General features: G+C 44.0%; 1 protein-coding gene across 2 annotated transcripts in view; it reads right to left on the reverse strand.

Annotated features, from left to right (window-relative positions):
• The window catches only part of COPS2 (COP9 signalosome subunit 2), a 37758-nt gene extending 24347 nt beyond the window's left edge, over positions 1-13411 (reverse strand). For both annotated transcript variants that reach the window (XM_074966380.1, XM_074966381.1), the window contains exon 1: positions 13336-13411. In XM_074966380.1, coding sequence (XP_074822481.1) covers positions 13336-13389 — 54 coding nt within the window. In that variant the 5' untranslated portion in view covers positions 13390-13411. The remainder of the gene's footprint in view (positions 1-13335) is intronic.
• Positions 13412-15271: the final 1860 nt, after the last annotated feature.

Genomic DNA, 15271 nt, shown 5'->3' on the forward strand with positions numbered 1-15271 from the left:
CGGGAGGTCCTGAATGGTGGTCTGCATCTTCTAGGATAACCCAGAGGACTGCAGCTGAGAGCTGCTCTTCATGGTCACTACTGAGGCGACCACCCTGGCCACTGAGTCTGTAGCGTCTCAGGCCATCTGGAGGGCCCCTCTTACCACCGCTATGCCTTTGTCCACCAAAGCGGCAAACTCCTGGGCTTGGTTCTCTGGGAGGGCCTCCTTGAATTTGCTAAGGGAGTCCTACAGATTAAAATTGTACCTGTCTAACAGGGGCTGGTGGTTAGACACCCGATATTGCAGGCTGGTCGCTGAATTAACTTTTCTGCCAAACAAATCCAGTCTCTTGAAATCTTTGTTTTTCGACGTGCCACTGACTTGGCACTGCCTGTCCCTTTCATTAACAGCAGACACGACCAATGTACACACGCTCTCCAGCAGCGTCAAATATTTGAACCCTTTTTCAGGGACGTAAAACTTCTTTTCTGCCTTCTTAGAAGTAGGTGGAATGGAAGAGAGGGTCTGCTACAGCGATTTAGCAACCTTAAGGACCCCTGGATGGATGGACGGACAGCGCGACCCGGGCTGGGGTGGAGGAGGATATAACAACATTAAAGAGGTCATCGGACTCCTCCGCAGACTCCTCAATTTTTAAGTTCAAATTGGTAGCCGCCCTTTTAAGGAGGGCCTGGTGCCCCTTGAAGTCATTGGGGAGCACTGACCGTTTGGGAGGTACCCGCCACCACTTCATCCGGAGACGACGACAACTACACTGACAGGGAAGCTGTCCCCTTCCTTCTCCGGGGACGGCTCCGTAGGTGTTGGAGCCTGCTGCATTGTCCCCATGTTGGATTTGGTGCCATGTTCCGACTCCGGTGCTGGCAGTGCCAGAGGCGGTCAGGGAAGACTGGTGGGAATATGGGACCAGCATTACGAGCACGCCCAATGGGTTTCAGTATGGCCATTGAGCAGGCCACTGTCCCTGCTGCCACGCCACTACTGCAGATGCCACATTGGACTCGCAGGTCGGCAGCAAGTCACTTCTCCTTGGCGAGGGGCTGAGTTCCCAGTCCGACTCAGACTGTTGCCCTTCTGGCGACCAGGTTGGGGCCGTTGAGGTCTGAGTCTGCTGACTGACCCTGGGGAGCAATCGGTGATATGAGGGCAAGGATCGGTGCCTGCCTGACGAGTGGTACCAAGGAGGTGGAGACCGGTGCCGTGATGGGGAGCGATCCCGCCCCAGTGGGGACTGATGTCTGGAAGACCATCTAGACGAAGGTGACCTACGCTGCAGCGATGTTTGGCGGAAAGCTTGCTGGTACCGGGGGTACGGGGACTGGTGCCTTGACTCTGATGTCCCATTCCTCATAGGGAGACTGCGTGGCATTGGAGACCTGGGCCTTCTGATCAGAGACCGAGGGTACGGTGCCGGGGTCCTAGGCCCAGAGATGGGGCTCTACACCTGCAGTCCAGGAACCGAGGGTGCTCCACTGTCTTATGGGGTGGTCCCATGACCGACTTGCCCTTAGGTGTTGAGGTCTTAGCGAGTCTGGGGCCTGGCGCAGAGACTGAGGTGCCGATCGGCTTGCTTGTTCCTTAGCCGCTGGAGCCGCTTTGGACAATGAGGATCCTGGGAGAAGCCAGGGTCCCCTGCCGCTCCCCAGGGTCAGAGGTGGATCCCTGACCGGGCTGGGAGGGTCTGACCACAGCAGTACCCCCATGAAGCCCTGAGGCGGGCACATGGCCTGACATAGGTCCTTTGCCTGAAGCCCCTTTCCCCCCTGGTGCCGGGGGGCTTCTTCTTCTTGTGCCACTTCTTAGGCACCAGTGAAGAGGAATGGTGCCGGGCAGAGCCCAGTGACAGCGGCATGCTCCGCACTGATGGCGAGGTGTTCGGCGTGGGGTCCGAGCAGGAGGGCTCCAACACAGGAAGAAGCACAGCCTCTATCAGGAAGGCACTCAAATGGATATCCCGCTCCTTCTGGGTTCTAGGGTGAAATTTTTTCTAGATGCTGCACTTGACCTTTCTATGGGACTCCCCCAAGCACTTCACACAGCTGTCGTGGAGGTCACTAATAGGCATCGGCCTGCTGCATGACGAGCATGGTTTGAAGCTGGGAGAACGGGGCATGCCCCACTCCAGGGTGAAGTCCCAGCCGGGACTCTAACTACCACACTAACCTAACAGAAAAGGAGTACTTGTGGCACCCTAGAGACTAACAAATTTATTTGAGCATAAGCTTTCGTGTCTGAACGCATCCGATGAAGTGAGCTGTAGCTCACAAAAGCTTATGCTCAAATAAATTTGTTAGTCTCTAAGGTGCCACAAGTACTCCTTTTCTTTTTGCGAATACAGACTAACGGGGCTGCTACTCTGAAAACTAACCTAACACTTAACTTAATGGCTAACTAAAGTACCTACAAACTATATACAAAGAAGATAGACAATGGGCTGTAAAGAACCGCTAACATTCTTGCAATGAGAAAAAAGAAAAGGAGTACTTGTGGCACCTTAGAGACTAACCAGTTTATTTGAGCATGAGCTTTCGTGAGCTACAGCTCACTTCATCGGATGCATAGCATATCGTGGAAACTGCAGAAGACATTATATACACACAGAGACCATGAAACAAAACTTCCTCCCACCCCACTGTCCTGCTGCTAACAGCTTATCTAAAGTGATCATCAAGGAAGGCCATTTCCAGCACAAATCAAGGTTTTCTCACTCTTCCCCCCCCCCCCCCCCCACACACACACAGACACACATACAAACTCACTCTCCTGCTGGTAATAGCCCATCCCTCTTTGAAACCTCTCTTTATAATGCGCATGATAATCAAGGTGGGTCATTTCCAGCACTAATCCAGGTTTTCTCACCACCCCACCCCCCCCACAAAAACACCCCCCCCTCCAAAAACCACACACACAAACTCACTCTCCTGCTGGCAATAGCTCATCTTACAATGTGCACAGCAATAATCCAAGTTTAACCAGAACGTCTTGGGGGGGGGGGGGGGGTTTGTAGGAAAAAAACAAGGAGAGATAGGCTACCTTGCATAATGACTTAGCCACTCCCAGTCTCTATTCAAGCCCAAATTAATAGTATCCAATTTGCAAATGAATTCCAATTCAGCAGTTTCTCGCTGGAGTCTGGATTTGAAGTTCCGCCCCATCATCTCAGGCATTGGCACCCTGACAGCAGGATTGTCCGGCTATGTAGACTCACTCCTCAGGCCCTACGCTACCAGCACTCCCAGCTACCTTCGAGACACCACTGACTTCCTGAGGAAACTACAATCCATTGGTGATCTTCCTGATAACACCATCCTGGCCACTATGGATGTAGAAGCCCTCTACACCAACATTCCACACAAAGATGGACTACAAGCCATCAAGAACACTATCCCCGATAATGTCACGGCTAACCTGGTGGCTGAACTTTGTGACTTTGTCCTTACCCATAACTATTTTACATTTGGGGACAATGTATACCTTCAGATCAGCGGCACTGCTATGGGTACCCGCATGGCCCCACAGTATGCCAACATTTTTATGGCTGATTTAGAACAACGCTTCCTCAGCTCTCGTCCCCTAACGCCCCTACTTTACTTGCGCTATATTGATGACATCTTCATCATCTGGACCCATGGAAAAGAAGCCCTTGAGGAATTCCACCATGATTTCAACAATTTCCATCCCACCATCAACCTCAGCCTGGTCCAGTCCACACATGAGATCCACTTCCTGGACACTACAGTGCTAATAAACGATGGTCACATCAACACCACCCTATACCGGAAACCTACTGACCGCTATTCCTACCTACATGCCTCCAGCTTTCACCCTGACCACACCACACGATCCATCGTCTACAGCCAAGCTCTGCGATACAACCGCATTTGCTCCAACCCCTCAGACAGAGACAAACACCTACAAGATCTCTATCAAGCATTCTTACAACTACAATACCCACCTGCGGAAGTGAAGAAACAGATTGATAGAGCCAGAAGAGTTCCCAGAAGTCACCTACTACAGGACAGGCCTAACAAAGAAAATAACAGAACGCCACTAGCCGTCACCTTCAGCCCCCAACTAAAACCCCTCCAACGCATTATTAAGGATCTACAACCTATCCTGAAGGATGACCCAACACTCTCACAAATCTTGGGAGAAAGGCCAGTCCTTGCCTACAGACAGCCCCCCAACCTGAAGCGAATACTCACCAACAACCACAAACCACACAACAGAACCACTAACCCAGGAACCTATCCTTGCAACAAAGCCCGTTGCCAACTGTGCCCACATATCTATTCAGGGAACACCATCACAGGGCCTAACAACATCAGCCACACTATCAGAGGCTCGTTCACCTGCACATCCACCAATGTGATATATGCCATCATGTGCCAGCAATGCCCCTCTGCCATGTACATTGGTCAAACTGGACAGTCTCTACGTAAAAGAATAAATGGACACAAATCAGATGTTAAGAATTATAACATTCATAAACCAGTCGGAGAACACTTCAGTCTCTCTGGTCACGCGATTACAGACATGAGGGTCGCTATCTTAAAGCAAAAAAACTTCAAATCCAGACTCCAGCGAGAAACTGCTGAATTGGAATTCATTTGCAAATTGGATACTATTAATTTGGGCTTGAATAGAGACTGGGAGTGGCTAAGTCATTATGCAAGGTAGCCTATCTCCCCTTGTTTTTTTCCTACAAACCCCCCCCCCCCCCAAGACGTTCTGGTTAAACTTGGATTATTGCTGTGCACATTGTAAGATGAGCTATTGCCAGCAGGAGAGTGAGTTTGTGTGTGTGGTTTTTGGAGGGGTGTGTGTGTGGGGGGAGGGGGTGAGAAAACCTGGATTAGTGCTGGAAATGACCCACCTTGATTATCATGCGCATTATAAAGAGAGGTTTCAAAGAGGGATGGGCTATTACCAGCAGGAGAGTGAGTTTGTATGTGTGTCTGTGGGGGCGGGGGGGGGGGGGGGGGGAGGGTGAGAATACCTGGATTTGTGCTGGAAATGGCCTTCCTTGATGATCACTTTAGATAAGCTGTTAGCAGCAGGACAGTGGGGTGGGAGGAAGTTTTGTTTCATGGTCTCTGTGTGTATATAATGTCTTCTGCAGTTTCCACGATATGCTATGCATCCGATGAAGTGAGCTGTAGCTCACGAAAGCTCATGCTCAAATAAACTGGTTAGTCTCTAAGGTGCCACAAGTACTCCTTTTCTTTTTACGAATACAGACTAACACGGCTGTTACTCTGAAACCTGTCATTCTTGCAATGCAAGACCAGGCACTCTGACCAACCATCACAGGCAGTAAGAAGGAACTGAGGGGGTAAGGTCAGCAGTGTCTAAGACACCAGCGCATGAGTGCAGCCGACCCTACAGATACCGTTAAGGCAAAAATCTCCAATGACTGTGCACATGGGCGCGCGCACACACACACACACACCTTTTGTCAGCTCAAATGGCAGGGGTCTATGCCATGGTATAGATCCAAAGGTTTTAATCATGCTGGTGTCCATATGAAGGTCAATATGGTTCCATATCATTACATTTGTTTTTCTTTTTAATTTAGGAAGTCACATACAAAACCCACTACATTAAAAGAAAGTTAATTTCACAAAGTCTAGCACTCACAAATTAAGAAATACCAGAATTAAAACTGTGTATGCAGCCTTAATCCAGACCCTTTAAGTGTATGCATTTAGATAGTCTTCAATCACAGGATCACATACTATTTTCTCCAGAAGATCCCTGGGTCAGTCAATGCATAGGACTGATAGTGTTCAAGAAATGAATCAAGGTTTTATATTGAAAGTGGCAGGGGATTGTTGGGTGGGTGGGGGGGGGGGGAGAGGTAGGATTGTCTCCTGTTTAGGACAGTTCAATGCCATCTTGGGGAAATGGATTCTATCCCAGACTGTGCCAGAGTTAGCATGCGATGCTAGGCAGATCACTTAAAACAGCTTTTCACAGGTGGCCACTAACTCTGTATTCCTCATTTTCTGAGTGCCCAATATGAGGGACCTGGGGCCTGATTTGTACAAGTGCTCACCAATCACAACTGCTAATGAAGTTGAGGGGAGTTCTATTCTGAACGTATAAAATGGTATAAAATGTAAATACTCTGAGAAAATAAATCAGACCCTAGCCCTGACTGGTAGATGAACTCCAGCTGACGGGCACTCAAATTGGGTACCCAAAGTCAAACAATTTCTCAATGCCTTAATTTCTCATCTGTAAAAGAGGGATACCACCATTTTACCTCACCGGGATGTTGTGAAGATAAATCCCTTAAAGTTCACAAAGCATTAAGATACTATAGTAATGAGTGCCATAAAAAGCCCATGTGGAAATTAATAACTCTGTATTCTGAGCAGGGTGTACAGTAAATAAGACATAACGAAGGAGGATAAAATAAAATCTTGGATACCCATTCAGTGAGGACTGTCCAGCCTGTCCCCTGAATGAGGCAGTTTTCTTTGAAAATAATAGTATGTGATCATGTAATTAAAACTATTATAGTGCATATGCACAAGGGGGCCAAATTAAGGTCACAAGAGTCATCTTAATTCTGGCACTTTCTAATTTAGGAGTGCATGACTTTACAACTACTTTTAATGTAGGGTTTTGGTTTTTTTAAAATGAAACACACATGTTTAAAATCATGGCAATAATGAAGACTAAAGACTGGGACATTTAAAATGTCAATTGTTTTCTATAAAAAGAGACAAATCCATTCAACCACTTGCCAATGCAAAGTAGGCAACTTTCCCCGGCTACTGGGACATTTACCCATCAGTGTCAGTAGAATTAAAGCATTCATTTTCAAACAAAATATAGCTCTTATGTTTACAAAGACAGCACAGCACTGATTCACACCTATGAAACTGCCTTTCTGAATCTATATAAAGACAGCCTGAAACAAAAAGAATGTGACTGCTTATCTCCAAATCTTGGCCACAGCGCACAGCCTGTGGAAAAGGAATCCCCCTAAGGCCAGGGGACACCTCTCTCATACCTGGGCCAACCCTTGACCATGTGGACTTGTGGCTTCCCCAGATGGGTGTAAAAAGCTGGCAGATCTGTGTATTGTCAGTCTCATTGGTCCTTCCTTGAAATTCCAGATGTACACCAGCATATAGAGAACCTCTACAGGACTTTGCTCTGAGGCATAAGGCTGTATGTTGTCTGAACAGGCCACTGGAATCCTTGCAGGAGGAGAAGTGTACTACTCCAGTGTTTGAATTCACATTGAACCACATTAGGTACTCCTGAACTAAGCCTGGTCCTTGGAAACGAAATGTGTGACACACTTGCAAAATGCAGCAAGAAAATGAAGAAACTTTATTTCTTAATATACCTATCCTTAACATTTATGCACTTTCATATTGCAGGACACAATGTTTTCTTTAGCGCTATCCTATAAGTCTGGGTAATTTTATAGTATGGGCTGAACAGGAAAGGAAAATGGGTTAAGTAGACTGTAGGTGTATTAGCTGATTGCTACATATATACTGATTGTAAATAATCCTTTCCAAGTGGAATTTCTTCCCCATCACCTCAATACCAATCCTCTCCTTCACCTGGGAAGTAAAATACGAGACAACAGAATGCAGATCCAGAGCTTATTTTAAAAGATTTCTAAGACATTTACAGATGAACAGCACTGACTCACCCAGTATGAGCAAGTCTATTCCCAATGGGCAGTCAGAGTCAAGACTGAAGCAAAGTTAAATAGAGTGTAACTCTAAAGACCATTTGCTAACCCTTAGTCATCTTAAAATCCAAGTCTACACGAAGGCTGTTATAAAGCTGAATCACATCATATAAGTGAAATTAGCCAGGATCATAACAGCCTATAGCAGTGCAATGTAGTATAACAAAATCAAAAGGGACACTGTCAACTTAAAAATATATATACATTTAAGTATTACATAGAAATTAATATTTTAATAACTAGGTTTATTATATGTGGAAATGGAGAAAAAATCAATTTGTCAATTTTGTGCATTTACAGCATCTTGTTTCACTACACAAAACACTGAAAATTGTTTTTGTTTTATCATCACAATTAGCAGGGAGACTCAGTAGTATGAGTTTTATATATATATATATATATATATACACACACACACACACACACACACACGCGAAGCTACTTTAAAACTCAGTTTTTGAAAGATTAGATTTTAAGATGGTTTTCTTTAAAAAAAAAAATCCCCATGAATTTGTTTTAAAAGTTCTAAATTATTTCATTGCAAGGGTTAGTATAGCCTCACTTTTAACAATATCATATTTTTGTTTCCCCTTTCTTTTGGGGGGAGGGTGGCAGTCCTTCCTTTAAACATTTTGCCCAAAACTCAAAAGTTTTAATGTTTCCATTAGGTTTAATGAAAAATAAGTTTCATTTCAAGACACAGTTTAAACACATACATGGCAAGAAAGACTGCCTTACTAGATCAGCGGTAAAAGGGTTCAATCAGTGAATTGAGAACACGAAACAGATTTCTGATAACAGTACGAGAGAGAGAGAGAGAGAGAGAATTTCTCTCTGAAAATGAACGTTTTTGCAAAATCCAGGGAAGTCCTGCATATGATAAGATGCATACAGCACAAAACTGCATTGGGTATGAAGAGCACTTGACACACCGTGTAGTTAGAGTTATTTGATACAATCTGACGCAAGTACAATGATAGTGTATCGTAAGGAGTGAATGAGAATTTAATTCAGAACGCTACTCCTCAAACAAACGTCTGATTCCAAGACCAATATTTTAAGGCCTAGACAACAATAAATAAAAAGAACAAAACGTTTTTAATCCATTAGGTTCCCTTACATGAATAACCATGAAGTCCTAGATATTTCAACAGCATCTGAAAACCTCTATCTTAGACAGCAGAAGGCACCTGTGTCCCGCTGTGAAGCATACTAACAAATTAATCATTTTTAACACACACGCTAAGATCACTTTCATAAAAGCATCTGAAATCTATTACCAACCTCCTGGGCTTCATGGGTGGATTTCTGGCAGAACATACCAATTAGATACTATATGTCTCTATTCAGGAACAAGCTGCTGCTGTGAAACTGAGTGTCAGAAACAGGGTTCTAGGTCTTGTTGGATACCTGGAATACTCCAGGAAAAAGGCAGATAAATATGGAGTACTGAATCTGTTTCCTGATAAACTCTCCCTTTTCTTTAGTATTTTTGTCTCTCTCCAACATTCAAATAAAAAAATGTATCATACAAAATAAATCTTTAATGCAATATAGTCTAATTGCACAGCTAACAGATTTGGCTCCCAGCCTCCCAATTTTTAAAAGTGAATTTAGGGTTACAGATAATATCATCTGCCTATACCGTTCTCTATTTATAACAAAACCAAACAAGCCCCCACAGATGTGTTGTAAGTACTGCCAATACAAGTTTTACCACATGGCAACATCACAGTGCATGGAAAGATCACTCCCAGACAAGGATAAAATTCAGACTCCATGTCTATTCTAAACCAACTCCCAAAAAGGAGGGTAGTTGTGATTCTACCTGCCCCCCAACATGGGCAACTCTTTACTAGGAACTGGACTGAGACCACTGATTAATTTCAAACAAACAAGGCAGACTTTGAGAGGACTTAAGATATAATGCTTTCCATAGTGACAAGTAACTATAGCCTTATTTACTAAGTCATAAAATGGAATAATACATGTTATAATCAAAGCTAGCACTTCCAAACAGATGTAGTTATATCTGTGAATGTCATAAAACATTTATATACAGAAAGTTTTACCATTAAGACTATGAAAAACTAAGCAGAAATAGCAAACTATGATTTTATAATATTACAAAATGGTAACCCCATATCTGTTTATCACAATAATTACCACAGTGATATTACCAGCTTGATAAAAAACTCAAGATGGGAAACTTGGAAGAAGCAGAGACTTTGGAATATACATATTCCAGTTCTAGGAAAGTGCACACCATTTGGATACTATCAGAGATAAGACATGATTCCCCAACTCTATATACCTGGTAGATCAAAATCTGTTAAGGAGGGTGTAACTGTTCTATTTTTTTTACAAAGTCTGTTAAAACTGTTGGCACCTCAAACAAGTTACACTCACTTCACTTTACTTCTTTGGCCTAGTAAACACCGATTTTGCCACTAACTCAGGCCAGGTCTACACTATAAACTTACATCAGTATAACTACATTGCTCAGGGGTATGAATATCCACAGCCCTGAGCAACACAGTTACACTGACCTAACCCCTGCTGTAGACAGCACTATGCCGACAGGAGGGCTTCTCCCACCAAAACAACTACCACCTCTCACAGAGGTGGATTAACTACACCAATGGAAGAAGCTCTCCTGTCAGCATAGTAGTATCTTCACTGAAGAGCTACAGTGTTTTAGCCCTCAGGCTGACTGCTGTTGAGTCTCTCTCCCTTTTTAACCTTCCAAAATACTCTCCATAGTTCAGAGTTGCCCTTTTACTTCTAGTGCTTTTTTTGTCTGAACCTCTTGTCCTACTTCCACTCTTCAAGACCTCCTTCTATACTAGTCTTGAATTTGAGCTTGGGAACCATTGGTCTCATCCTCCTCTTACAACAGTTTAATTTCAACAGTCCTGTTTTACACCAACATGCTGGGAGAACCAAGTCCCAGGTTTAGAGAAAGTACATTTAACTAATTTCTAACATAGCCTACATCTATACAGTAGCTAGCAAAACTAGAACACATTTGAAAACATTGTTCTTGCATTCCATGACCCCATCCATGCTGATCAGCCCACACATGCAAGAAATTAATTTAACTGGAATAACGTTGATACTTGATTAAAACTCTGTCCTTCCACCCATAAGCCAAAATTGCATCTAAAAACCTTTTCACTCTAATTCAATACTAATGTGTCCTGTGATGCATTATATTCTAAAAAAGAGAACTTGTACTAACACAAACACACCCAACAGTTAAAACAATATCTAGTTTCAGTGTGTTTTAAGTAGTCTTGGCAGAATTTCATAATTTTGATAAATAATATCAATGTTCATTTTTAAGCTTTTAAAAAGATTTTTATTGACTCAATTTCCCTTATAATTTTGTGAAAATTTATGGGGGACGTTAGACATTTAATGACAGTAGACACAGATTCAAAAAAGTAAACCTCTAAACTGTTAAAACATTGTCAACATCATGTCAAAATGCATAAAGTAAATATCCTTAAATCAACAAATCATACCTGTTTTTACTATTCATTCATTAGTCCATTTATAACAAGCCTAATACAGAAGTTCAAATCACTGGATTTTTACTCTAATAAGTTCTCAAGCAGCATTTTTCTTATTTTGCCTATCTGTAAATTTCAATTATTATTGACAGGAATATTTTGTCAGTTTGTGCGCGCATGGCAACATCAACATTTATCAATAAAAACTGAATCCTTCCAAGCCTTGTTTTAAAGGAAAGGTCTGAGAAGGGGTGTTCAGTGACTGATGTTGAAAATGTTCTTTTGAAAGTAAATTTTGTGAATATTTGTAATCAGCCATGGGAATAAGAATTCAGAGAACTTCTTCCTGTGACTAACCAGGAAGCATACGGAAGCAAGAAACAGCAGTTATTTCTCCTAGCACATTGGCAGCCAATAAAGCATAAAATTCAGACTTAACATAAGGTAAAATTCAACTGCAGCCAATGGAGTTGCACTGACTTATACCAGGCCTACATTTGGGACATTGCACTTCAATATGACTTTCCAATTTTTTTAAACCTCTCAAAAAAAACACTTGTATATCTTTTGACATACATACAGAATGATTTGGTATTTTATTCTGTAATATGGACAAAATATTTGAAATTAGAATCTGTTCTGATAAACATGTTTGTGAAAAATGGCTGCCAACTGATGAAGAAACAAACTGACCCACAGTATCTTTTTGAATATTCTGATAAGAACAATTTCCATTTTATAATGTACATAATTAAACTCAATTTCATTTAAAAACACATCTCTAAAATAATCTGTGTTCATATTTAGGAGGTAAGTGAACGGCTAGAAAGTCAATGTGTACATGTCAACCACTCTATCTCAATTAAAAATACATGCATAAGACTGGACTGGAGAAATTGACATCTAAAATTTAGAAAAAGCATGCACATATCCCAGATCACACGGAAAACTGTTAAATTTTAAGAACTTGCTCTAAATACTAAGGAATACTACAAGACTTATTACATAGAAATTCTTCTCAAAAATGAGATTTTAGGGGTTTATTAATAAAATTAAACAGTATATGAAATGCAGTTCTAGTTTACACTAAGTGAAATACACATCCCAGAAAAACCTTTGGCATACAGAATACTCAACTCTGTAAAAAAAAAAAAAGAAGCTCAGTGTTATCATTCTACCGAGAATTTAAAAAAGCAAAGCCACAGAAAACATTGAATTAAGACTGATTAGACAACTCAGCGAATGTATTTTTTGTCCAAACATTATTTCTCAATACAACTGAGTCTCCCCTCTTAGAAATGTTTTTATTCCTCACATTTGCTTTTAACAATTTCAAAAATATCACTATGAAGCCAGATAACCCTACTAAACACAAATTCCCTCAGACAAATCCATTTCTATTTTTCAATAAAAATGTTATTGTCCATCTGAGAACATAAGGACAAAACAGAACCAAAACAAACACTGCCACCAAAACCACACAAATGACAAAAGCAAATCCCAATTCTACCTCGAGAGCAAGGAAGTTAAAAATAAATACATTAATGGTATATTGCAGCTGAAGTGATATGTGTAGCAGGCAGATCTGTCTCCCAGCTTCTCCTGCTATTCCCCCCCGCGCCTTAGTAGGATCCTAGAACATGATTACAAACCTCCCCCCAACCCAGAGTTAACGTATCCCTTTACTTCGCGTGAGCCAATTTGCTAGGCTACTGTGAGAGAATTACAACCCCCCTAACCCTGACCCCCTGGCTGAACTGAACAGGGGCCCAGACTTGTTGGGCCTGAAGGGGCAATTCTGGGGCCTAATTAAGTTCCTAGGGCTCAAGTGGCCTCTTTCTCAGGGGGGCAGGAAGCATAAACACTGGTGAGGCCTAATCCAAAATCAGCGGCAGCCCACCCCCCAAGCCATTTTCTGTCTCCCCTGGCCCCCAGAGGGAATGGGGAGCCAAACTCGTCCTGTCACTGCTCCCTGAGAAGGCAGCGTCTCAGAGGGGCTGAGGCAGAGACATGCACAGAGAGGGGCCCCCGCGCCAAAGAACCCCATCGCCCCGCCACCCAGCTCCCGCTCGCCCCCCCCCCCCCAGACCTCACCAGATCATAGTCCTCTTCATCATCGCACATGAAATCATCCTCCATGTCAGACATCTTGGCCGGAGGACGGGCGGGGGGGAGGGGAAGGAAGGGGACAGGGGGAGGGACGAGAGACCGGAGCCAGCCCCCTTCTCCCACAAGCCTCCGCGGCTTCTGCCCAATATGACTCCGCTCTGCTAGGAACCGAAATTTCGTTCTCCCCCATTAGCCCCGCCCGTGGAGACCCGGAGCGGAATAGCGGGTGCACCGCGCTTCAGTCACTAGAGCGGCTGCCGGGCCCTTAGCAGCCGGGCAGGGCCTGGTCTTCTTGGCCCCGCTCCCCTCAAACCCGGCGCCGAAAATCCCTAGGGCCCGCAGGGACAGCGTTGCTTCCCCTCTAAAACTCAACAGGGCCCATGGGGCAACACTATTCCCCCCCCCCCCCGCACACACTGTAAACTGTAAAGCAGTGGGGTACTAGCCCTTAAGGGCAGCCTCGCTTCTACCGTAGCTCGGTAGGGCCCATAGAGGCAGCTCTCTTCCCCCACTGCAATCAGGAGGACCCTTAGGAAGAGGGCTGCCTCCTCCCATGTACATAAGTGGAGCCCGTAAAGACAAGTATTGGGATAGCCGTGTTCGTCTGTATCCATACAAGCAAGGGGGGGTCCGGTGGCACCTTAAAGACTAACAGATTTATTTGGGCATAAGCTTTCGTGGGTAAAAAAACCCCACTTCTTCAAATGCATGGTCTGAAGAAGTGGGTTTTCTACCCACGAACGCTTATGCCCAAATAAATCTGTTAGTCTTTAAGATGCCACCGGACTTCCTGTAAAGACAGGACTTCTCCACCCATTGTGTCACTGGAGCACATCATTGGGGCCCCTCTGGGGAGCACTGTTTCTTCATTGCAACAGCGCTGTGCCAAATGTGCATGAATGTAAGACTGTGAAACGCAGAGAAACTTATTCTGGGGTCAGCTGTACTAGTTCTACATTGATGTCATTGATTTCACTCAAGTTGCTCCTAATTTACATTGGGATGAGAGCAGAATGAGACCCAGAGTTCACATGCTCTAAACTACCTGCTATACACTGATGAGGCAAATCAACTACCCCAGACTGGGGATTCAAACTACTGCCCTGTTCAAAATCTCTGAAAATAATAATAATGCAAAATGCCTTATGTATATTAATTGATTAATCAATAGTAAGAGGCTAATTCCTGTTCTTTTATTTTGTTTGCTTCTTTTAGAAGCATAGAAGTATAGAATAGGAAGGGACCTCGAGAGGTCATCTAGTCCAGTCTGCTGCACTCAAGGCAGGACTAAGTATTATCTAGACCAGGGATCGGCAATCTTTGCCACGCAGCCTACCAGGGAAAGCCCCTGGCGGGCCGGGCCGATATGTTTACCTGCCGCGTCCGCAGGTTCGGACGATCGCAGCTTCCACTGGCCGCAGTTCGCTGTCCCAGGCCAATGGGGGCTGCGGGAAGTGGCGGCCAGCACATCTCTCGGCCCCCGCCGCAGACCAGTGGGAGCTGCGATCGGCCAAACCTGTGGACACGGCTGGTAAACATACCAGCCCGGCTCACCAGGGGCTTTCCCTGACAGGTCCCATGCCAAAGGTTGCCGATCCCTGATCTAGACCATCCCTAACAGCTGTTTGTCCAACCTGTTCTTAAAAATCCCCAATGATGGAGATTCCACAACCTCCCTAGGCAATTTATTCCAGTGCTTAACCACCCTGACAGTTAGGAAGTTTTTCCTAATGTCCAACCTAAACCGCCCTTGCTGCAATTTAAGACCATTGCTTCTTGTCCTATCCTCAGAGGTTAAGAAAAACAATCCTTCTCCCTTCTTCTTGTAAGAACCTTTTACATACTTGGAAACTGTTATGTCCCCTCTCAGTCTTCTCTTCTCCAGACTAAACAAACTCAATTTTTTTTCAATCTTCCCTCA

Source organism: Natator depressus, chromosome 10, assembly GCF_965152275.1.
Source record: "Natator depressus isolate rNatDep1 chromosome 10, rNatDep2.hap1, whole genome shotgun sequence".
NCBI classification, from domain to species: Eukaryota; Metazoa; Chordata; order Testudines; family Cheloniidae; genus Natator; species Natator depressus.